The sequence below is a fragment of the Zingiber officinale genome, chromosome 9B (genome assembly GCF_018446385.1).
Source record: "Zingiber officinale cultivar Zhangliang chromosome 9B, Zo_v1.1, whole genome shotgun sequence".
NCBI classification, from domain to species: domain Eukaryota; kingdom Viridiplantae; phylum Streptophyta; class Magnoliopsida; order Zingiberales; family Zingiberaceae; genus Zingiber; species Zingiber officinale.
In genome coordinates, this window is record NC_056003.1 from 15,136,943 (window position 1) to 15,161,774 (window position 24,832).

Genomic DNA, 24,832 nt, shown 5'->3' on the forward strand with positions numbered 1-24,832 from the left:
AACATATTGTATATGACAAGTGATACAGTATCTTTATAGCGAGAAAGTAAACACTAATTATTTATTCAAAATTATAGAAATATCATGTTGGATGTACACAAGCGAGAGACAATTAGCACGGATGAGATTAGCTTTCATCGATTCGATTCTTCACCAAGACATCGAAGCTTTCGATACCGAGCTCACCACAGCAAAGGTCATAGCATGTGTCACAAGCCACATGAGCATCATACAAGACGCCATAGGCGAGAAGGTAAATTATTTTCTAAATATTCAAATAACATAATTGGAAGACAACCTTTCATTTCACCACTTCATTTTTTGAAAATTATAGTTTCCAAATTGCCAAAATATCAAACTCTTTATTCTTTTAACCACTATCATTAACATAATTATCACGTCATTGTTTTGTTAATTGAATTAACAGTGTTAATGGTTAAGCGATAAAATTTAAAATCCCTAACAGTTGGATGTATGCTAATGATTTTGAAATTATAAAGAAAATACTTGTGATGGTGAAATGAATTCTTTTCTCTAGTTGTCGATGAATTCGGAATGAGTTGACGTTGTAGTTATTTGTTGTTCCAGTTGGGTCATTTCATCTCCTGTTTCTCCACTTATTTCGCTGGAGTTGTAATCGCCCTCGCATGCTGCTGGGAAGTAGCATTGCTGTCGTTGATGGTGGTGCCGATGATTCTCGCTATCGGAGCTACTTACACTAAAAAGATGAACAGCTTATCATCCTTGAGAACAATGTATTTGTCAGAAGCAACATCTATAGTAGAACAGGTATTTTGTAAATTTAAATAAATTGCATCAAATACTTGAAAGATTGGAGGGTAGAAAAGAACGATACACGGTCACCTCAAATGTGAAAATTAATTTACAGACTTTATCGCATATCGGAACGGTCTTTTCGTTCGTGGGAGAGAGCTCGTCGATAAAATCCTTCACTGAGAACATCAGGCAGCAGTACATTATAAGCAAAAAGGAGGCAGGAATTAAGGGACTGAGTTTGGGATTGTTTCAAACTGTTACCTTCTGCTCATGGGCGTTGGTTGTTTGGATTGGAGCAGTCGTTGTTGTTGCGCGAAGAGCGAATGGAGGCGAGACATTGGCCGCGATTATGAGCATTCTGTTTGGAGCAATGTAAGAGATAAACCAATTAATTGATAATTGTTATGTTAGTCATTCTGAAACTAATTTTAACTTTTTTTTGTTCTTGTTGAAATACTTACAGATCCATAACTCATGCTGCACCAGACTTCCAGATCTTTAATGCTGCTAGAGCTACAGGAACTGAGATATTCCAGGTGATCGAAAGGAAGCCAAGAATAAGCAGTGAGAAAAAAGGAGTAACATTGGAAAAAATTGTTGGAGTGATAGAGCTAGATCGAGTGTCATTTGCTTACCCTTCGCGGCCCGATAAGCTGATCCTTAAAGACTTCTCACTGTGCATGGCAGCAGGGAAAGTGTATGCATTGGTAGGCAGCAGCGGGTGTGGGAAAAGCACCATCCTGTCTCTTGTTCAAAGGTTTTATGAACCATTGGCAGGTCTGTTCTTTTTCACAAATGAATTGAAATTAATGAACTATGACATTTGCGGTTTCTGATAGGAAATAAAGTTGCAGGTCGGGTTTTGATCCATGGCCATGATGTCAAGGAGCTGGATCTCAGGTTCCTTAGAAGAAATGTAGCAGCAGTGCCACAAGAACCAGCACTATTTTCAGGCACCATAGATGATAATTTGAGGGTTGGGAATGCAGAAGCAACTGACGAAGAGATCATCAAAGCAGCATCAGCAGCCAATGCAGACTCATTCATTGCCCAACTTCCTGAAAAATACTCAACTTGGGTGAGAGTTATATTAATTTTCTTTCATCTTGTTTAAGATTAAGAGCTGATAAATGTTTGCTCAGGTTGGAGAGAGGGGAGTACAACTCTCAGGTGGACAGAAACAAAGAATAGCAATAGCAAGAGCCATTCTGAAAAACTCTCCAATTCTTCTCCTAGATGAAGCTACAAGTGCACTTGATTCGGAATCAGAGAAGCTGGTTCAAGATGCACTGGGGAGAGTCATGCAAGGAAAAACTGTGATTAAGATAGCACACAGAACATCCACAATAACCAGTTCAGATACAATTGTTGTGGTTGAGAATGGAAAAGTAGCACAAAGTGGAAGCCACAACGAGCTGCTGCAAAGCAGCAATTTCTACAGCAACTTGTTCGCTATGCATAGCATGAAGCCAGAATTAGAAGACACAATCTCAAGGTAGGGAAAAATTGTCTATCCAAACAAACAAAAAACCCTCTATTGTGCTTGTTGCTTTCATTTTCTTTAAGCTAACTATGGGGGAAAACATCAAAATATACATGGTGAATCTGAAACAAGTAGTCTTATTATGATTTCATTCTTTTAGGATCTCGTGACTAAGATGAAATTTAAAACTTGACATAAGAATACTTGTCTTTGATACTTCGTGATTTCAATGATTTTGGTAAAAATGTGGTAGTAGTATTTATATTTTGATTTACTTTTTTTGCCAACAGGGGAACTACTAACACTAACGAGAAACCAGATATCACTCAATACAGATCATCTTCTCAACAGCATGAAGTGAATGAGATGTTAAAGAGCCAGCCAATCAATGCTAATCCAACCAACGGAACGAAAACTACAAAAAGCAGATCTGCTAGTTTCTCAAGAATATGGTATGGGTTGAACAAATTTGAGTTTGCAAAGGTAGCTTTGGGATCATTTGGAGCAGCATTCTCTGGAATATCTAAACCATTGTTTGGGTTTTACATTATGACAATTGGAGTGGCATACTACAAGGAAGATGCAAAGTCGCAAGTAGGCAAATATTCTATTATATTCACTGTTGTTGGCTTCCTCACGTTAATCACTCACATATTGCAACACTATCACTATGGTTTGGTTGGTGAAAAAGCAATGGGAAATCTCAGAGTAGCACTGTTTTCAGGTAAGAAATTTAGTTGAATATATCAGAACGTTTTACATCTGTCCTATTCATGATCTTCTTTTGGTCACATTAGAAGTCAAAATTTTGATTGGTCGATACATAATCATAAACTAGTTGAAAATAACTGAAATAATTTGATATCGCTTGTATGGTCGAACCTGACTGTGTTTAATTATATGCTATATTGCAAAAGAATACACAACAAAGATTGACAGATTTTCTATCAAAAGTATTTAAAAGAAATATGTATTTTTTGTCCAAGCATTAGTCAAACAAATTAACAAGGTACTCTTTTCCTTGAGAATTCTTAGGAACTATATTTTCTGAGTACTCTTTGGAGATTCTGTATCCAAAAGCAAAACAAACAGTTTGATTTAGTTGTGCTACAATATCTGTACTTGTAAACGTGTCCCTATCCTCTCAAACTTTAGGTTTAAGAAACTAAAATGCATTTCCAGAAATGACATGAATCCTATACAGTACATGTAGTTGGTGGCATCATGTTTAGAACTTCTAGCACTTTTTACATTTTAAGAATCTAGATCACAAAGGAAATACAATATTCCATCAAAAATAGAAAAGAAAAGATAATCGAATAAGACTCACCTATATCAGAAGTTCCTCCTTCTCAAACAAGGTTCCTTTATATTTTTGCAGCTGTACTCCGAAATGAAGTAGCTTGGTTTGAGAAACCTGAGAACAGTGTAGGATTCCTTGCAATGCATATTGTTAGTGACACTTCCATGATCAAGACCATCATATCTGACAGAATGTCTGTGATTGTGCAATGCATCTCCTCAATCCTAATAGCAACAGTAGTGAGCATGAAAGTGAACTGGAGGATGGGGCTAGTAGCCTGGGCTCTAATGCCCTGCCACTTCATCGGTGGTCTGATACAAGCCAAATCTGCCAAAGGCTTCTCTGGTGACTCTGCCATGGCTCACCGACAACTTGTCGCTCTTGCATCAGAATCTGTGAGCCATATAAGAACTGTAGCTTCTTTTGTTTACGAAGAGCAACTGCTTAAGAAAGCACAATTTTCATTAGAGGAGCCAAGGAGGCTTAGCAGGGTACAGAGCATCAAGTATGGAGTGTTTCAAGGTGTCTCACTTTGTTTATGGAACATTGCTCATGCAGTTGCCTTGTGGTACACCACAATCCTGGTCGATAAGCATCAATCCAGCTTTGAGGATGGAATAAGATCATACCAAATCTTCTCACTCACAGTTCCATCTATCACTGAGCTATGGACACTGATACCGACAGTTATTTCTGCAATTACCATACTCAAACCTGCATTTGAAATCCTAGATAGGAAAACAGAAATTCCACCAGATGTGCCAGAGACCATAAGCTCTGAGGGAATCACAGGCAGAATAGACTTTGAAAGCATCAGCTTTAGATACCCGTCAAGACCTGAAGTGGTGGTACTAGATAATTTCAACTTAAGTATCGAAACTGGAGCATATGTGGCACTTGTTGGGCCTAGTGGAGCCGGGAAGTCCTCAGTTTTGGCGCTGATCTTGAGGTTCTATGATCCTTTCAAAGGAAGAGTTTTGGTTGACAGTAAAGACATAAAAGAGTATAACTTGCACTGGTTGAGACGCCAAATAGGATTGGTTCAACAAGAGCCACTTCTCTTCAGCTCGTCAATCAGAGACAACATCTTCTATGGAAGTGAAGGTGCTTCAGAGACTGAGGTTGTGGAGGCTGCAATGGAGGCCAACATCCACGACTTCATCTGCAGTTTGCCAAATGGGTATGACACACTGGTGGGGGAGAAAGGATGTCAAATCTCTGGTGGACAAAAGCAGAGACTTGCCATTGCAAGAACACTGCTGAAGAGGCCAGTGATTTTGCTGTTGGATGAAGCTACCAGTGCACTAGATTCTGAAACTGAGAGAATCATCATGCAGGCTCTTGGATCCAGCAAGTGGAGGAGAGACAAGGAGGCATCAAGAAGAATCACAAGGATAACAGTTGCACATAGGTTGTCTACTGTGGTCAATTCAGATACAATTGTGGTGATGGAAAACGGTAGAGTGGTTCAGATGGGGGATCATTCAACTTTAGTTGCAGATGATAATGGTGTTTACTCAAAGCTTTTCCAGCTTCAGAGCCATGATACATAATTGATGAAGTTCTATAGCAATTAAGTTTTAAGTTGATGGTAAAATAAAACCTTATATCATGCAAATTATTAGCTGATAAATGATATCAGACATGGAAAAGAAGGGATTAGTGAACCTTAACTCTGTCTTCCTTATGGGTTTCTAGCTTCAGAGCTAGGAAAGGCAAGCTCTTTTTTGGACTCATTTCCATGTTGGTTCTGTAGAGACTTTTTTGTCTCCTTCCAGAGAGGTTGCTTTTTTATATAGTATATTATATTTCAGTCTTTCCAGGTAGCAATGTTAACTGTTGTGCATTGATCAAGCATGGTTACAAACATTCATTTTATACAACTCGACGGTTGGGGGAAAAAATAACATTCTGCAGAGGCACTGACTTGACAAAAAACAAGAAGAAAAGAAGATGATAAAATGAAAATGTATGCATGGGAGCCATACATATTGAACAACGATCCCTAAGAAGAGTTAACTGAGAAAGAAAATACTATCTTTATAGCCACTACAAAATCAGGAAGAAACAAACTCAACCTCAACCATCCCATTTGCAACATCTGAAGCAAAGTTTAAGAAAAATGATCATTATACATTTTACTATCTTCAATCCATCAATTCTAAACAAGTAGTTGAAAAACTGATTGCGATTGGACTAATCACAACACAGACGAATTAATATGACATACCTACACTCTTCAAGCTTGTAAACATAAGATGGGGAATTTCTGGTAGCATACCATATGGCTGTTCGAAGAAGTATAATCTGGTAAGGACTTGTATCGGCAGGACTCGGCTTGTTGGTAATAGTCTTGAATTTGAAACTTGAAGCAGGCCACAACAAGGTAATGAGATTACAATTAATATTTGCAAGGTCATTGTGACTGTCAATCTAGTTTTCTTTGAAGCAGCTTCAAATACATACTCAACTATGCAATCTTGGCTATGCATTGATTATCTTAAATGAATGCTTGCGTTGAGATCCATTTATCTTTGCAGCTAATTTTGTCCATCTGTACTGGATATATAAGCATCATCATGCTGATAACGTGTGTATGCCATGATGTGAAAATATTTTACCAAAATGAAGCACTTGAATAATGGAAGTATTTCTATCATGGTCAGCAAAACCATTTCCAGTAGTATTGAGAAAAATAGGCGCGTCTTCTATGCTAGCAAGCCAATCCAGCGATCTCTTAGGGTCTCAAAGGCATCTGAACTGGGAAGAACTGTTAGTATAATCTTCCCTTCCACAAGAATTTCAGATAAGAGACCCAACCTTGTCAGGGTCTCCACAGCCTTGTCAATAGGCATTTCAATCTGCATAAAGTAAATATATATTTTTAAAGTTATGCACATCTCAAAAATATTAATAATTTATCCTATACCTTTTCTCTGAATCTATCATAAATAAATTTTTCACAGGACTCTCTGATCTTTTTACGACAAGATACCTGCATCATGAATCATAAATTCAGTTAGAGATTTCTAAGATCCTTAAACTTTTAAGATTCAAGAACTAAATTAAGAAAATGTCAACACCACTTTTTCAGACAACGATAAGTAAAAGATACAAACAAATAAATAATAGGTACAGATAAAATAAACAACTGACTATAGTTTTTTCATACCAAGAAGAAATCAGTGGCAAAGTTTCTAAACAATCACTACAGAGGATACAATCTAGTAATAAGAAAAATTATATGCTATCTATTCAATTTTTGCACCTTCTAGTGCATATTAAATGCAAAGATGTTTGAACTAAGGCATCACTTCCTTAGTAATGAAGATTAAGATTAGTAGTTCATTTTTTTATAGTTTAAATACAAATCAAGAAATGGTACTAATCTTCCTTTACAGCTATCCTTTTAGGTTTTAACCATTAAAAAATGGACATAAGTGAAAGAAAATTTAAATAAAAGAAATGCAAAGCCCTTGGTAACAGCTCAAGATTTTTGGTGAATACTACTTTAGTCAACGTACCTGTTCAGGATGGAGTAGAATTGAATAAACCAGAATTGCTTCCTTGAACTGCATGATATACTAAATTATAAAGGCAAGACATGAGAAGAATACTCCAAGCGAGAACTTTTTCCTTACTTGTTGTTGTTCAGAAGCATCAAGAAGAAAGTGAACTGAACCAAATCCACTTGCTAAAGTTTTCTCATAAAGAGTTCTATTAACCAGCAGCTGAGACAAATATATGCATTCAGTTCTTCTGGAAGATATCTTTGTCAAGTAAACAAAACAGGAAAGGTAATCATGATTTTTCCTGATTTTGAAAATTGTATTTTATAGAAATAATATAAAAAAGTAATAATTATATATTATGAAACTATTGGAATTACAACCTCATTTTTGAGTTAATGAATACTAAAACCGAATTGTCTAGTAATTTTCAAAAGGTTATCTCACCTCTTACCAATTGCCAAATTAATTTATAAGAAAAATTTAACATTAAAGAGAAAAATTAGGGTGAGAGGAAAAAGAGGCCAAGAATAACATGGAATACATGACAAAGAATTGGGGATCTAGTATACTTTGAAATGTTGAATAACATGTCGAACACAATCATTTATCACATGAGCAGCAGAGAGAGCATAATTTCACCCTAGCAGAAGAGCCTTCAAGAAGATGACTCTAGGAACAATGTCAGAAAATAGGGATAAATTAGTCAGGACAATATTCCATGATCCATGTTTGCTTTTCTTAAACATAAAAAACCCAGCCAAACTCTAATATTGGAACTATAGTTCATAATCAAGTCTTTCAAAAGAAAGACAGAGAAAAAATATATATAGTGATGAAATGCAGAAATGTTTCTGCATGTCCTATTTCAAAATGCAGATGATTTCCTACAACTTCTTTATTGTCATCTTTGTGAATTAGGGGTTTTGACTAGTTACTTGCAACTCCTTCTATGTGATATTGCTGATAATGGCTAAAGTAGATATAGAATGATTCGTCTTTCATTGGGTTGCCATTGTTGAATTCTGCACAACTCATGGTTCCAAACCAATTGAAGTAGAAGAAAGTATCCTTTCTTGGTTTTCTCATTTTTGGAATCTTCAACTACTCCCTCTATCCATTTCAGACACGATCTTTGGCTCACATACTTCTTTTAAGTCTCTTATATTTGTTGAGAGCAGAGATAAAAATAGCAAGTATACATGATGAACTGCAACTACATTTCATATTCTGATACCGGAAGTTGGGGAGCATGTCTAAAAGACCTTTCTCTGAGTAACACTGAATAATTATCTAATTTTGACAAAAAAAAGTAATATATATATATATATATATATAGGGGATTTTTACCTGCACACCCTTAGCCTGAACACTCATGGGCGATTGAGTGTGAGTCTGGGCGCCCAGAAGCCCATCCAGGGGCCCCGATCGGCGAAAGTGAATCAGGGCGCCTATACGGGCCTTCGGACACTTGGACTCACACTCAATTGCCCATGAGTGTGCAGGGTGTGTGTGTGTGAACAAAGCACAAAAGAAAACACAACAGCACAAATTCATATTTGATTGTAATATACATTTAAAAAAGGTAAATTAAAATAATATTTACTACAGCATTATCTAATATAGGAAGTGAACTTACCTGATACCGGTCCGTGGTCTGTTTGTAACCTAGCACTACTCGAGTTATATAGATTATAAGTGCAGTGATGGCAATGACATCAAGGAAAACAGCAGACCTGTTTTTACAAAAACAAAAACTGAATGCAAGTGATGGTAATACCAATAGTAGTAGACTTTGTGTAGAAGGTAGTGCATTCAGTAATCAGCAGCATGTAGAGACTAAGTTAAACAATTGTTTGTTAACTGAAATTATTTCATCCATCCATCTGGGATATTATATTAGTACTACCAGCCTTCGAGATGCAAGGTGCCACAAGTTCCAATACATAATCTGCAAGTGGGAATTTTCTTTCTATTGCAGATTTTTGAATCTAAACTAGCTATTACATAAATTGCACAGAGAAAAAAAAGGTGTGAGCTCAAGTGTCATTTTGATTTCTGATCATCATATATCTCGTTAAAGTTACATTGCCATAGTGGAGAATCATGCATGTAAATTAAATCATATAAGTAAACAGGAACTATTAAGCCGCTAGAGGATATGGAGAAAATAATAAAGTGATTTAGGTAATACTAAAGATTCCTTGAATTCATTAATTCTGTCTTTGATTGTTCCATTTCTTCTTTTAGCATTTATTGTAGTATAGGAATGTCCAAAGATTCAGATATTCTCTACTCTGCTTGCTCATGATTGAGATTTAATATTGGTAATTCAACCCCAACTGTTAGATACATCCCTCACAAGATGTTTGCCCACTTATTGCTGAATTCTCACCAATGTCCTTAATGAGGTGCTGTAAAAAGTCACCCTACAACCAGAATTCTGGAGTATAGCAGCAAGGGATAAATCAAGTTGACACCTATAACCCAAGTGTCATAGCCTAAATCCTTCGTATTTGAAATGCATGTAAATTTTAGTTGTTTGGTTATAACTTATATCTATTGGTTTGCCAATTTGAAAAACAAGTGTACCCCAGTGATTGGCTCACTGAAATTCTCTGAACCAAACAAATGTCCAGAATGGGAAGTGGTAGATGATATCTAGCATCTCAATACTGCTAGAGGCCTAAAAAAAATTTTATTCTGTTTCCAAATTGACGATGCAACACCATATCATGTGGATATCATATCCCTAGTAAGGAAACTAAAACACAGGTTTACTTTTTCAAGTGTAAACAGAGGTAGAAAGCTATCACATACGTACGGAGAAGAGGCAATGTTCTCAAATTTGTAGTTAATGAAGTATGCCAGCAACCCAACTAAGCTTGCAACATCCAAGCGAACCTGAGTAGAAAATGAAATATTGTTCATGATACAACATAGTTAGAAAGATGTCAATTGATAGAAATATTGACAAATCTAGTTACATTTCCCTTTTTTGGCCAATTATGCTTCAATAAATACAGCGTGGAGCCTTTATCTTAAGCTGGCATGGATAGTAGAAGAAAATGGATTAACCCATTCATTCAAACAAGAGGTTTTGGGAAAACGCTAACTGTTACAACTGATAGCTGCTAGTTAATCTTGAATATGATTGGTAATTTCATATAGTACTAATGTTAATATATTGTTATAATAAAATCATTTGATCCAGTGGTCCTAACGCTAATAAATAAATTGTCAATACTGTCCTCTATCATTTAGCTAAAAAATACAATACATACAAAAATTTCAAGTTGCTGTGGAGTAGGTAATTATGATACTGATAGGATTCAACATCAAGGACAACCATGGTTATGTGTGTAATATATTCATGAATGAATTTTTGATAATAAGTGGTTAAATGTGTATACATACTGTATCCAGGATACGGAAGGACAACTTCTTGTGGGGAAAAATAACCTACAGTCACAGTAGTTAGATTATATATAAGCCTGTCTCCCATAGAACCTGCAAATAGAAGCATATGTGCAAGATGCATATCCTAAAAAAAAATGTATAACACTAAGTCCCAATCATAACATGTTTACCGAAAGATCAGGAATTGGTATCTTCTCATATATCTTTAATTGAACAGGATTTATTTCTGCTAGATCTTCATTTTCATTTCGACTTCCTTTGTCAGCATAAAGAAGAACCAGTTCTTGAAATGCAGGTTCCTGATGAGAATTAGAAAATTTGAAGCATTACATAAAACAAAGGTCTACTAGGCATTAGAATTTTCTAGGAAAATAACACTATTCTGTACATATCCACAACCCAAAATACATTAACCTTTCTGATGCCATTTTTAACTACAGATCCTAATAGGTTCAGTAGAGCATTTTCTTCTTATTGACCTAGAGATCCTAATAAGGGAATTGATGCAGGAAAATACTAGCTTTAGAAGCAGCATTTACTCAAATGGTTATGCTAGCAGGAGAAGTATGTATAAGTGAGATGATGCAGGTTTTTGTTTATTCATCAATTTGTCAAACAAGCAAGTTAGACAAGTAAACTATGTAATAGAAACGTGTTTAAAAATAAAGTGCATTTGGTTTAATAGTATAGAATATATACCTGAAGAGTTGATTTTGAGAATAGGATGTAAGCTGCAGTTTGTAAAACTTTCCAACTATTATAACTACACGATTCCCATGTAGCAGGTTCCCATAAATTGCTAAGAGTTATCCTTGGAAGGAAGTTTGGCCTGAAAAGGTATATATATATATAGTTATCATAAATTAATTGTATAGACTTCTAAAGGACACAAAAGCAGCAAGATGAATAACAAAAAAGTTAACGTGTATAATAAGAAATTAGTTTGAATGGAAAATATAAAACTAGTAAAACACAGTCATACAAGCATTTGCATCATACATAAGAGTAATACATAACGATAACAGAAATTTTATGTTGACCAATAGCACAAAGACACATAGCAATTCAAATGAGTCAGACCAATAAGGAATAAGACAATGATAGATATACTCAGTCAGACCTAAGAATTTTTCTTAGTGGGCGAATACAATATTTTGGAAATTCATTCAAATCAGTTATTAAAATCAAAATTTATATTTGACATGCTCAAAGATAAGTTCCAGACTTATTAAAATACAAGATATTATTGAAATTATTTTAATTAGTCTAGAGAGACAAATCACTGTCCCCAATTGATTGGCCAAATCCACTAATTTTATGAATCTTTTTACATTTTCCTTTTGTATTCTCTATTTGTCAGGTTAAACTAATTGGACTAATGGAAACACCGAATTGGTGCCCAGGCAAGTTTATGATTAATATAACTCAAAAACATCAGGTATTATGGTATATTGTAATGAGAACAAAACTTAGACAACTATAAAATGTTAAATCGGATGATTGTATCAAAAATTGTATTTGACTAACAAAAAAGTCACTCAAAAACCTACAACTGCATTGCAAATAAGAAAAATATTGCATTATTACCAGTTTTTTCTTTGACTTCGTTTAGAATTGTTATGAAATGCTCATTTTCTTTAGTTGCTATAACTGGTAAATTATATGTGCAATGGTTCAAAATATATTTTTTATTAGTTTCATAATGCATGCTTACCGTATCCTATTTTGTTAGTCCCTTTATTCTGCAAATAACATCGTCAAAGAGAAAACTGAGAAGGATGAAGATACATCAAATATGACAATCACTATACTGTAGAAGAAGATTGCGTGTTTTGACAGTAACAAGAATATTTTCAAAATGATTGCTTCCAGACTTTGAATGTTCTCAAGAGAAATGATTATATTAGAAATAATTACAGATGAAACTCTCGATCATTCTCAAACCAGTAGTAGAAGTAAACTACAATTATAAATATTTTACTATGTGATAAAGAAACAAGAATTTGAAGGAATTATCAGCACAAGCATGGAAGCACGTCTAATTAATGTATATGAAATAAAGAGGCATATTAATCACATTCCTTACTGTTTAGAATGTATCAAGTCAGAGAATGCATCATTTTTGACAATATATATTTTTATTTCACTTACTTTAGGTACTCCAGCCATTAAGGGAAATATGATTATGTTTGCATCCATCAAAGTCAAACATGCAAGTCCAGGTCAGCAAAATAGACTAGCATGGAGCATGGACCATCAGAGTTGAAAATCTAACAGCACTAACCTCAAATAGATATCTGGATATACTTCATTCTCAAACTCAATTGATACTTCTGGTGGTGAAGAAATTACTCCAATCCAAGCAAGTAACCTTCTTATAAGTCTTCCACGAGGTCCAATGGGTGATAAGAGCCCTTCGTAAAGAGAGACTGCCTTTTGTGCGGCAAGCCAAACAGGAAGACCACTGTCTTCTATCTGGTCAATTTTTGCTTGGTCTCTCGATGTGCTTTCTCCAAACGACAATGTGCTTTCAAGAGCATAGTTCTCCCTCAACCAACTCTTCGCTTTCTCCATCCATATTTGAACACTTTGTGCCTCATGAGAATCTTTCAAAGCCTGTTGTAAACTATAAAAGATATGAACAGGAAGCTTCAAATTACAAAGAGCAATACTTGCATGAGAATAAACTAGACTATTTAAATTAAACATGGAGAGAAAACATAAACACAACAATTACCAATATTTTCAGCAAATCTGAAGACCAGAAGCTTCCTAAATTTGCAGTAGAAAATTACTTTATAATTTTATTCTGATCTTTCCTTTGAAAAACAAAAGCAAGTAGCTAGGTACCTACCATAGATTAAAATATCTTTCTATATCGCTCAACAGGGGCAAAACTTCTCATTTTTCCAACCGACACATAGAACCACCCCAAACAACTGGAACATCACATCAAATGCAACTGAAGTATTCATAGAAGGTTGGCAAAGCTTCCTCGAGGAAGTGAAATTTCCATGAGGCGAGGTAAGATGGTCAATCAAGATGAAGTATTCTAAATGTGAGTCAATGACAACGCCATCTGTTTAGTATCAGAGCATAACATCCCATGCAGCAAAGCTTCTGCAGAGGTTGCAAGGTCTTTCAAAGGTCAAGAAAGCTTTGACAAAAGTAGTGAGGTATTTTGGGTGGTTGTGAGGTGTTTTAGAGGTTTGTGAAACTTCGGTGGACATTGTGAGGTGTTTTGGAGGTCTGCAAAGCTTCGATAGAGGTTGAAAGGTGTTTCAGAGGTCAACAAAGCTTCCATGGAGGTCACAAAGTATTTTGGGATCAAAACATCATAGGCAAGAAGATCACACCTAATGAAGTTGCTTCATCCATCTAAGAGTCACGAATGACCTATCGTATGACCTATCGTCAATGAAACAAAGCTTCAGCAATTTACATTGCAAATCCTCCCGTTTATTCCAATTTTCCCCTTTCCTTTTTCTAAGGTTTCGCGCACCCACTAGCATCCAGCACGCCTAGTATGTCCCAATCAAGATTTCAAATGTTGATAACTACCATATCTTCTACCTACCTATAAATACATATAAAAAATTTTAAAATTTTATATAAATATCTTGAGGCTTTCTAAGCCAAAGGCAAAATCACTCTTAATATAAGATTAACCAACCAAGCAAGGAAGTAAGCAAGACCATTGGTGTAACACTTTAATACATGTAGCGCTAATAATAATTCAAACTAGAGTACTAGGATTCATTAGTATCCTTACCCCATTCCCATTACATAAGCTTACATGCCATCAGTGTAATTAAATTTGAGTCTATACCTGATTTAGCATTTTTACTAGAAATTAAAGTTGCATGTAAGTGGACTGAGAAGAATAGGTGAAACCACTGATAATAGGAATTTCTGCCTCAATAGGAAGAAATCAAACCCACAGCTGGAAGGGTATATTGTCCATTCACTTTAGTTTAAGATGGTTTCATATTATGTCTTTCAATTAGGAGTAACACAAACCGTGATACCCGCATGAGGCAGGATAAATAGATTATCCACTTAGAAAATATAAATAATTTTTTATTTATATCAAACAGAATTTTGTTAATATACATTTATTCCTCACACTTGGTTGTTTCAAAATATCCCTACTATCTTAACTTGTTTTCACTTGTTTTATTATTAACTACACTTTAATTGCTCACTTCAAGATGGTAGCCTACCATGTAGAATAGGATCAAGGAAAAATAACTAAAACTAGGCTTAAGTCTGTTCTCCAAAAGAAACATAATCACTCAATGTCATGTAGAGTTGGACTTAGATATGGTAAAGATGCAAGCGGAAGTGACCACCACAATATCAAGCTCGCACTAACAGTGTCAAAGTTTGCGAGCGTGGATGAGAAAAAATAAAAGAGAACAATAAGTGGAAAGAATAAAGGGAAAATAATAGATTTTGAAACAAAAAAAAAAATTAAACCATAGACCAACTAAGATCTCATCAGATTCCCACATAATTTGTGTATTTTTTGGTATTTTAAAATTGCATCTTAGAACAAATTCCAAAAATTAGGGTGCGTTTGGTACGTGTGTTTTCCATTTCCATTTTCTAGAAAACGCACGTTTTCTAGAAAACAAAAAACGACTTTTTGTCATTTTATGTTTTTCTAGAAAACGCTAGTTATTTTTTTAGAAAACAAGCACGAAAAATGCAAATCAAACACCATTTTTCAGAAAACGCGCGTTTTCCAGAAAATGAAAATGAAAAACGCACGTACCAAACGCACCCTTAGATTCCAAAAATCAGTATCACCAAATGCTGGTTTCCACGTCCATCATCTGAAGTGGATATCTGCTTTTTCATTATTTGACTCAGTATAATGGAAGTTATTGTCATCAAACTTGCATATTTAAATGATAGGTGCAAGTTTCTATGGCATCCCTATTGCATGATTTGATAGAATTTAGGATGTTGAGGAACTTCATTGAATATTTATAGTAAAAATTTAAAATAAATGCTCAAGTCCTGGATAAATAAAAGGCATTTTAGTAGCTGTGGAAGGACCTTCCACGACCAACTTGTAATATAATAGATAATAATAATATTACAGAGAAAGTCATAAGTCAGGTTATAACTTTGCAAAAAGCTAATTGAAGTTACCCTAAGACGTGTAAAAACATTTTTCAAAGCAACTTAATTTTTTGTAGGACCGAGCATAAATATTGAACTTTTGTTCACAAAAGTGATATCTACCAATGGTTATGTAAAAGTCATGCGATCAAAAGGACTGAGCATAATTATCATCATTATTCACATACTAAGATTGGGAGGAAAACAAGTTCTCTGAAAAAGGAAATTGAAAATATATATATAGGATTGAGCAGTCCTTGAATGAATTGCAAGCATTAATGTCAAAGCGAAACAAACATCAAAGACTCATTATGACTAGTCAAATCAATAATAAACTAGAACAACAAAGAACAAATAGAGAACCAAAAATTAACTAACCTCATTAATCCATCTTCCAATTTTCTTCATTGGTTTTGATAGACTAGAGAAAATTGAATCCAAGAGCTTTGATTGCAAATAATCCAATTTTTCAACTATAAGTAATCCCTGCTGCCTCTCAGTTGTATATCCACGCCTAAAGAGAGTGAAGCACAAGGATAATGGAAAGATGGAACTAATTCAAAGGCACCATGTCACTCACCAAGCATCATAATTCTGGCAAGCCAACTAAAATTTCAATGAATTTTTTCAACTAATCCAACAAATAGTAAAGATGATCCTATGATGGAAAAGATATCAAATTTGATATCTATTAAAAAAATACAATTTAGCCAACCCCATCTAGTGGGATAAGGCTTAGTTGTTGTTTCTATTGTAGTATTAAAAATACAATTAATTTAGTCTTAACAATACACTAAACAGCTGCTTGTTAGGATATAAATAATATAAACACTAGAGATACACCCATAGCTTGATTATCATGGTCCAGAGGACTACAATAACACACCATGTATCATGATTATTCTTGGTCTAGTAGATAGCTTTTGTCCCTCCATTTTCCATTGAATTCTATATAAGATCATATCATTAGCAGTCTGTAGGCCATTTAGATGTACCGCTAAAGAGGAGTAAAGACAAATTTTATATGGCTAAGAATAGGATTAACCGATTAAGAACCTCACTTGAATATTATAGCATTTGAATCAAATGTTTTCTTCCAGTCAACAAATATTGGAAGCCTCAAAAGATAGTCAGTGTTTAATGCATCAGCCAATAGTAAATCTTCTATTGATAATTCTTCAAATTGAGCATCTCGAAGAAGTTTCATAAAAGAGCGCTGAAATTTTTTTGCAATGGTAGCCCTGCATTTCATAACAAATTGTAAAGTAATTAGGAGCAGAAGATCCACCTAAACAGCTATGAGCATATAGAATTTTGATACGTTCCTGTGACTGCCTCAAGAAAATATTGAATGTAAAGTCTGGTTCTTCGAAACTCTAGATACAGGTATGGTTTAAGCAATATAAACATAAGTTATAAAGAATTCTACTAGAACATGCATAGTTGAAACTGTCATGTGTGCAATCAAACAGGAAAGTATACTAATCAAACAACAGCAATGGGTGATTGAGAATATGCACTATAACCTCTTATGTGACTTTCAAATTACTCCTCCCAATATGTACTTCGAACTTCTTCCAATTTTTTTTTAAAAAAAACACACTTTCCAGAATCTGAGAACATCCTTATTTCAATCACGTTGTATACTGTAGATGTAAGACAAAACAATGTAACTGAACTTGATTCGAGAAGAAGGAAAACTAACCTTGACTCAGGGAAAGAGACCACAGCAGACTGTCCAAATAGTTTCCGTAAGTCCAAACTGTCACTAAGATATAACCATTTGTCGACTTCGTCATTTCTGGAACCATTTGCTCCCTTATGACCAGAAAACTCAGAAGGAGCATTTTTCTTTCTAGATACATCCTCTGCTTTGATTGAAGAGCAAGAACCCTCATATGCATGCTTATCTTGTGAAGAAGCACCCGAGTAACAAGCCCTCATCTCCTCAAGCATAGCTTTATGTTCAGCATGAAGGATAGAGTCCAAGCACCTGAAGATGGGAACAAATAAGATAATATATAAATGGGCAATGATATTGAAAATTAATAAGGAAACAAAGGAATTCGACAAATCTAAGCAAGACTTGAAGTTTGAAAGTTATAAATTTAATCTGCAAGACTATTACAAGTTTTATGAACGAAAATGCATCGTGAAATGTATGAACGCTATGTGTTTTTTCTAAAAGGAGAATCAAGCATGAAAAAATGACTGGTAAAGCACATAAAACAAGTTCTTATAAGATCATTTTAGGACTAACCTTGTTTGTTCTACTATAGTCAGCACTAGATCTTCCAAAATTATAAACTTAAACTCAAATAAGTATCACCAATTAAATTCTAAATCTACTTCCAAGTACTGAGAATGGCAGTGCTGCAAGTAATATTAAGTATAACCGCCTGCTGAATAGCCAATTAATGACTAGAGCCAACTTATACAATTGATAAACTTCTATAATCTGTTATAGGATCATAAGTAGCGACGAAACCATCCCCGGGGCCATGGTGCCGCGGTAGAGCATCCAAGTTGTCACCCATGCACCTGCGGTTTGAACCCTAGCTACAGCATATTTGCAAGAATTTTTCCTCCAAATTGGGGTGTAATCAAAGGATGTTGGACTTCTGGGATAGCCGCTGCGTGCGCTTCCTGATTTATCAGGATGGCTGGTGGCCGGTGAGAAACTTTCGTGGGACCGGACCCAGGCTAACTGGGATTATCATTTTTTTTCTTTTTTTATAAGTAGCAACGAAACCAAGATGCCTGTCGCAAGAAAACTTACATGGCCAAGCGCTTGAACTCCTCAATTTCCTTCTTCGTCCGGAACATGGAGAGAATAGCATTAAGGAGATCGACCTTGTTGACGGAGATGTACTTCTGCCGGGGCACGTGGATCCCGGAGATCCTCTTCTCTTCCTTCGAAGGCGGCGTGCCGACATCCTGCTCCGAAATGGTCTCCTCCTCGGAGCACTCTTTCGTCGCCGCGGACACTGCATCCAGTTCGCATCGCAGATGCTCTAACTTTGGAGAAATGGCCGCGACGGTCACAGAACGAGCGCCAGGGAAGGAGGAAATGGAGGACAGAGTGGGGGAGAGGTGGCGGCGCTTGAAGCGCCCGGCGAAGCAGCTAGCCGTGGAGCTCAAGCAGGCCATGGCCAAGGAGATCGGAGAAGGAGATGGGAAGCAACTGGTGGCTTTCGCCGCGGTGGGATTCGGAAGAAGAAGGCGGAAACCTGCGGTAGGAGGACGGAGTTGATCCCCCAAGGCCCAATCCGATCGACGTCCACACGATTTGGCTCGTGCCTTCGTTCACGTCAACCCGAGATTCAAAAGAGTCACGCGGACAGTAAGATGTCCACAGCTTCCAAGTTTTATATTGTTTGAATTTATCTAATAAGGTTGCTTTTTTTTCCCAATGAATTTGATTAAATTTAATTTATTTAAATGTTATTAAGTTTCGAAGTTTTTTCATTGCTTAACATTTATATTTTTAAGTTTATTTAGTTGATTAGTGAGTTTGATATTGTAAATTAATTTATTTATTAGACAAACAGTCAAAAGGATGTTTTTTTTAAATCATCAAAATGATACCCATTTTAAATTTTTTTTTTATTAAGAGGGTGCCACATATACAATTATCTTTCACTATATAGTAATAATTTATTCTTATTACTATATTTCTTATATTTTTTCCATCTTAATTGGTGCATTATAGTAGTTATAAATCCATAAAAGATATAATGCACCCAAACAATTTAGGACTTAAAAAGTACAATATTGGAGAGTTATGTCATTTTTTATTTTACAAATTTAAAATGATATTTATTAACAAATATAGTTGGTAAATTTTATTCATAAAATTATTCATAAATATTGCCCATAAATCATTCATCATCTTTGTTCATTAAAGTTAACCAACTATGAATAGATATAAATTCAAATTTATTAATGTAATTTAAAATTATTTATTTAATTGATATTAATATTGAATAAACATAAATAAATTTTTATGAAACTTGATACTAAATTTACTCAAAAATGTTAGAGCATCCACAATAAGATTTCTTTATATTGACATGTCAAAAAAAAAAAGTTGAGAGATATGTTTGTAAAATCCTAGATCGTAGGATTGCACAATCTTATAATCTAGAATATCGAATCAATCCTAGATTGTGAAGGATTATTTTTTTTTAGTTGAATTCGAGATGGAATCATAGCAGGATCTATAGGATCAGAGCAGGATCAAAGCAAGATCAGAGCAGGATCAAAGTAGAATCGGTAGAATGTTTAAGTGGTCATAACTTTTAACTTGGATTGAACAACGTGACCTATAATATATCAAATCGAAACTTGTTCAAAGATCTAGAGTTAATTATATAGTGAAATTCATAGCCTTCAAGTTTCTAAACAAAAAAAAAAATCGTTTAAAATTTTTTTCCCGGAAGATTTGTAATTTTTTTTTATTATCTTTTGGACTATTTTATAATTTAGATTATTTTTGTCAATTAAGATTCTGAGACTATTTAAATATTTATTTAGTTGTTTTAAGTTAGTTTTTATCACTAATATCTTGTTATTTTTTTTCTTCCAAAATGATGAATTTTTGGATATCTATTACTAAATATTATGAGAAATCAATAGGTATTTAGAAGATTATTTCCGTTATTCGTATTTGAATCAAAGGTTTCAATAGTTTTTGCTACATCACTACTTTGTTGGCCTTTAAACTAAGTCATCTTATGAACCAAGGAAACATTTCATGTTGACGCAATTATTATTATTGTGTTAATATAAATTTTATACTTTTTTTTATTTTTGTTATGAAAACATAAATATTGTTGAGTGTTATTGTGTTAAAATTGTAGAATGATAGTTAAATTGATATTTATTTAAAGTTGTACAAGTAATAATATCACCTGTGGTGTTCAAAATTTTATATGTAAATGATATTTTTAAAATATTTTTAAATTATCAATTATTAATTATTAATCATGTACTAAAAAATATAAGGGTTTTTAGTAGACAGTACAGTTCGAATCTCTTATCATGAAAAGCTTTTATCCCCATATCACATTGCCTAGACACCAAAAAATTGAATAGTAAAAACACGTGATGCTAACCGAAAACAAAACCTGTGCTTTGCCCTCCCAAAAGCCCGTGCTTTACCCTAAAATATTTCTTCCCAAAATCAATGACTCCCTGTGTCAATGATCGCTAGCAGCTCCAACTCTATCCCGTCCCTTCATCGATGACAGTAACTTTAGCTTCGTCCTCTCCCTTCGTCAAAGATCGCTAGCACCACCAGCTTCGTCATCTCCATCATGGTCCTTTGCTATCATCACTGCAGCTTCGACGACCGTCGTCACATCTCCGAGATCCACCATTGTCACAGCTCCGTCGTAACAACCAGTAAGTATGAGATTGTTTTGGGGTAACATTTTAGGATTTTTATTTAGGATGAGTTAGAACTTAGAAGGATTAATAGAATGAGATTAATCCTATCCGAAAACTGTGAAGAAGGCTAGCTGGGGATGTAACTCCTCGGTTGACCGCGCGAAGACTCTACTCCAATCTGCAACATAAGAAACGTGAGTGTCAGGCTAAGAAAGGGGTCCCCGACGTTGGCTCTCTAATGCTCAAGTTAATCACCAGAACAGTAGAAAGACGATGGAGCAATCTAGTAGCAATGAGAGCACAAGTACAAATAATAGATATCACATACCTCCTCGGTGCATGGGCCCCCTTTATATAGTACTACAGTAGGCGACGTGCACACTTCTCAAGATACAGTCATGTTTTCTCATCCGTCCTATAAAAAGATCTGTCAGAAAAATGTCTCTGACACCATACCTTAGCAAGGCATGCAAATCCCAGATATGGGAGGGGTCTCATTGCTTGGCCGAATGGGAAAGTCGCTCGGCCAGGACTCCTCGCCCGGTCGATCTCAGCTGTTTTTCTCTATAGTACCTTGGTTCGGCAGATTGTTTCTTGCCCGACCAGACATGCGCTCCAGTCAACATAACATTCACTTGGTCATTTGTGAGCATCTGATGTTCTCTTCGTAGTGACCCTAGCCGGACAAGTGATCCACTCATATAAGCCTCCTAGCCGATCGACAGTTTAGTGGGCCCGTTGGTTCTCTGGCGTTGACCGCCTTGACTTTGACCTCCATGTCGGTTGTTGGTCCCACCTTTTGACTTATACTTGATAGACACCTTTTACCACCGCATCATAAGTCTTCCCCTCAAGTCTAGTCAAAAGAGGTTGTAAGTCCGACTGACTAAACGAGCAGTGTCTTCATTGACCTTTCTCTTGATCAGACATTCTCTGTTCTAGAACTCCCGATTGCTCACATCACCATAGTCATCATTCTACTTTATCTTGCTGACTTGAGTTTAGAACTCCCGCTCAGTTGTCTTCCACTAACCCGAGTTGAGAGCCGCCACTTGGCTATCAATTACTGACCTAGGTTTAAGCTGCCACTCGGCTATGGTGGATATTGAAGCTGCTTTCTCCCATGGGTTTAGAGCCGACGTTCGGTTATTTTTTAGTCAGCGATCTTTGCCGATCGGGATGGTTGGCGACGACACTTAGCTATTTTTCCACTTCTCACCGCTTCCTTGGATGAGTGTCTTTTAATGGTTGCTGACATTCCCTCAATTTTTGGAAGACCGTGCAAATCTCTGGTCATTATTACCGAGCATGTTACCCATGCCTTTTAATTAAGTCTCATTAATGCTTCCCTATCGCCAGCCACCACGTGTCTCGCTCTTTGTCACTGCACGCTTGATGTGAAAGGCGAATATCCGTGATTGATGTGACAAGCACCGTTTTGAACCCCACGATCAGATCTTGGCTTCATTTTCTATAACCCTTGATTGGATGGCTCAAAGTGACCATCCACAGGGTTTATAAGCCCTTATTCATCGTCATTTTCCTTCCTCTTCACCCTTTCTCTCTTGCACACATTCGCTGTCGATTCTCTTCTTCCTCGTCATCACCGGCGATATTTCTCAGTAAGCTTTTTCTTTCTTTCTCTCGTCGAGTTCTCAATCTTTTTCCTTCTTGGTTTTCTATGGCCTCATCTCCTCAGCCTCATGAGTCCATCCCCGGGCTTTGGTACACTTCTACCGGGTCCAAGTTCAGCAGCAACAAAATTGATCAGATGAAACTTACCTATCATTTCTCCACTAATTATCAAATCATCATTCCCTCTGCTAATGATCAACCCTATTTACTTCTTGATAGCTTTTTGTCCTTCTTTAAGGACTAATTTTACGTCGGTCTCCGTTTTCTGATTCACCCTTTATTTTCCACAGTGTGTAAATATTTTCACATTTCCTTGCACCAACTAGTGCCCAACTCTTTTAGGTTGCTGTGCGGGGTGGTCACACTATTCCGTCCGTATGGCATACCTTTAGTACCTCAGGACTACGGTAACACTAACACAAGAAGACTTGGAGTAACTGATACAAGCTCAAGCAACGAAGATGACGGAGTAGCAACAGATAGCGGCCGACCGTTGAACAGATGACCCTGCTGTGTTGGGTAATGATCAGTACGCTGAACCTAGAGCCCGAGTGGAAGATCAAGCCGGCTGGAAGCAAAGCAACCGGCTGGAAGCAAAGCAACCGGCTGACCGACGTCTCCCAAGATGTGCCAAACAGGCCCATCCCTTACCACCGTGCATTGTTCCGCCATCGTCAAAAGAATAAGGCCGACCGGAGCGAACACCCAGCTCCTTGTCAGATGACGCGCCCGTCTGGGATGAGTGAAAAGGTAAAGAACCTCAGCTAGATACCTCTCCTGAACGGATTAACCGACAGTTCTCCCAGAAGATCCTCGACGACCAGTTGCCACGCCATTATAGGCCTTTGACAATCGGGGAATACACGGAGGCAACCGATCTTGAAGATCATCTAATCAAATTTAATAATGTGGCAACGCTCCACCAGTACACTGACGGAGTCAAGTGTCATGTATTCCTCACCATGCTCTCTAGATCAACGTAAAGGTGGTCCAAGAGGCTACCGATCGGATCCATCTGAAGCTTCAAAGATTTTTGATTGGCGTTCTTTCAACACTTTGCTAGTAGTTGCTGCCATTAGAAGACAAATGTCAACCTATTTACGGTTAAGCAAGGGCCCAAGGAAGCACTACGGGCTTATATCAAGAGATTCAACCAAGTGGTAATGGAAGTTCCATCAGCCACACTGGAGATCTTGATAAGATCCTTCTTCTAAGGACTTATAGAGGGCGAGTTCTTTCGATTGCTAATCCGGAGGCCTCCTAGAGACTTCGATCACCTGCTCAGATAAACTACCGAGTATATCAATATTGAAGAAGCCCAGATGACTTGGAGGAAGGAAGTGATCCTTAAGCCAAATCGCTATCCCGGAGCGCCAAACAACCCATGCATATCAACCACCAAAGGGGCCCCGAGCGGGAACAATGCAGCAACACCAAGAGCCCTGGACCTATGTTGTCCAATATGTGGAGGCCGAGCACGGGAGGCCCACCGAGTCGTGGTTGTGGGCCCCGCTCTTCTGCTCATATCACCAGACAGCAACATACAAAATAAGAGATTGCTACAGTTACAAATCAAAACCCCGCCGACCTACTTCATCAAGATTCCGCCTCCAATCCCCCTGGCCTGATAGCCACCATCACCAACGAGCGGGAGGGCGGTGTGAAGAGAGGAGGTCGACAACCGAAGAGAACTAATAGCAGCATCACCGTGAAGACTATTAAAGGCTAGCCCGAGCGTCTGCCAAGTGGGAGCGGCCATCGCACGAGGGGAAGAAAATTGTAACAATGCCGCTAGAGATGACATTGGGATGATCGCGGGAGGCCCAACCGACGATGACTCTAATCGGGCTCAGAAATCACATGCCCGACATTTAGAAATTCACGCTGTCGGATGCAGTAAAGCAGCAACAAAACGACCCGAGATTAGTTTCGGTCCTCGAAACTTAGAGGGAGTGGAGGTTTCTCACGACGATGCCCTGATCATCAAAGCAATAATTGCTAACTACAATATTCACCGTACTTTTGTAGATATAGGTAGCTCGGTGAATATTATCTTCAAAAAAATGTTTGATCAACTGCAAATTAACCGGAGTGAATTGCAACCCATGATGACTCCCTTATACAGATTGACAACAAAGTATTTCTAATCAGCCAGGTTTGGCTGGCCATATCCCTCGGCGATGA

At 36.7% G+C, this 24,832-nt stretch overlaps 2 protein-coding genes across 5 annotated transcripts; one reads left to right on the forward strand and one right to left on the reverse strand.

The window, feature by feature from the left end:
* The first annotated feature begins 220 nt into the window (after positions 1–220).
* Positions 221–5,116, forward strand: LOC122022839 (ABC transporter B family member 14-like). The gene is made up of 8 exons (XM_042580953.1): positions 221–253; positions 589–789; positions 890–1,149; positions 1,241–1,554; positions 1,617–1,855; positions 1,920–2,272; positions 2,551–2,984; positions 3,585–5,116. Exons 1-8 carry the CDS (start codon positions 221–223, stop codon positions 5,114–5,116), a joined length of 3,366 nt encoding a protein of 1,121 aa, XP_042436887.1.
* On the reverse strand, positions 335–18,969 carry LOC122022299. Of its 4 annotated transcripts, XR_006122930.1 has the most exons (20): positions 18,402–18,969; positions 17,328–17,615; positions 16,684–16,863; positions 16,001–16,136; positions 12,777–13,108; positions 11,192–11,321; positions 10,663–10,791; positions 10,490–10,534; positions 9,897–9,976; positions 8,712–8,808; positions 7,205–7,294; positions 7,088–7,147; positions 6,493–6,558; positions 4,095–6,424; positions 3,591–4,003; positions 1,413–2,066; positions 1,239–1,299; positions 1,039–1,135; positions 865–953; positions 335–718 (listed from the first exon to the last, which is right to left on the reverse strand). XR_006122930.1 is itself a non-coding variant. In XM_042580257.1 (14 exons), exons 1-14 carry the CDS (start codon positions 18,770–18,772, stop codon positions 6,272–6,274), a joined length of 2,145 nt encoding a protein of 714 aa, XP_042436191.1. In that variant the 5' UTR covers positions 18,773–18,969; the 3' UTR covers positions 5,637–6,271. The 4 variants fall into 4 exon arrangements, 2 of the variants coding, with proteins under 2 accessions (XP_042436191.1, XP_042436192.1); XR_006122931.1 differs by lacking the exons at positions 335–718; positions 865–953; positions 1,039–1,135; ... (1 more) ...; positions 1,413–2,066; positions 3,591–4,003 and having other exon boundaries at positions 5,637–5,928; positions 6,030–6,424; XM_042580257.1 differs by lacking the exons at positions 335–718; positions 865–953; positions 1,039–1,135; ... (1 more) ...; positions 1,413–2,066; positions 3,591–4,003 and having other exon boundaries at positions 5,637–6,424; positions 7,088–7,135.
* Positions 18,970–24,832: the final 5,863 nt, after the last annotated feature.

Excerpts from the sequence above, each read along its gene's own strand:
- LOC122022839 (XM_042580953.1), top strand. The coding sequence starts at position 221 with ATGAGCATCATACAAGACGCCATAGGCGAGAAG. Across the intron at positions 790-889 it reads CAACATCTATAGTAGAACAG|ACTTTATCGCATATCGGAAC; the intron begins GTATTTTGTAAA and ends ATTAATTTACAG. Across the intron at positions 2,273-2,550 it reads TTAGAAGACACAATCTCAAG|GGGAACTACTAACACTAACG; the intron begins GTAGGGAAAAAT and ends TTTTGCCAACAG.
- LOC122022299 (XM_042580257.1), bottom strand. The coding sequence starts at position 18,772 with ATGGCCTGCTTGAGCTCCACGGCTAGCTGCTTCGCCGGGCGCTTCAAG. Across the intron at positions 17,616-18,401 it reads GAGTTCAAGCGCTTGGCCAT|GTGCTTGGACTCTATCCTTC; the intron begins GTAAGTTTTCTT and ends TCCCATCTTCAG. Across the intron at positions 7,136-7,204 it reads ATGCTTCTGAACAACAACAA|TTCAAGGAAGCAATTCTGGT; the intron begins GTAAGGAAAAAG and ends TATATCATGCAG.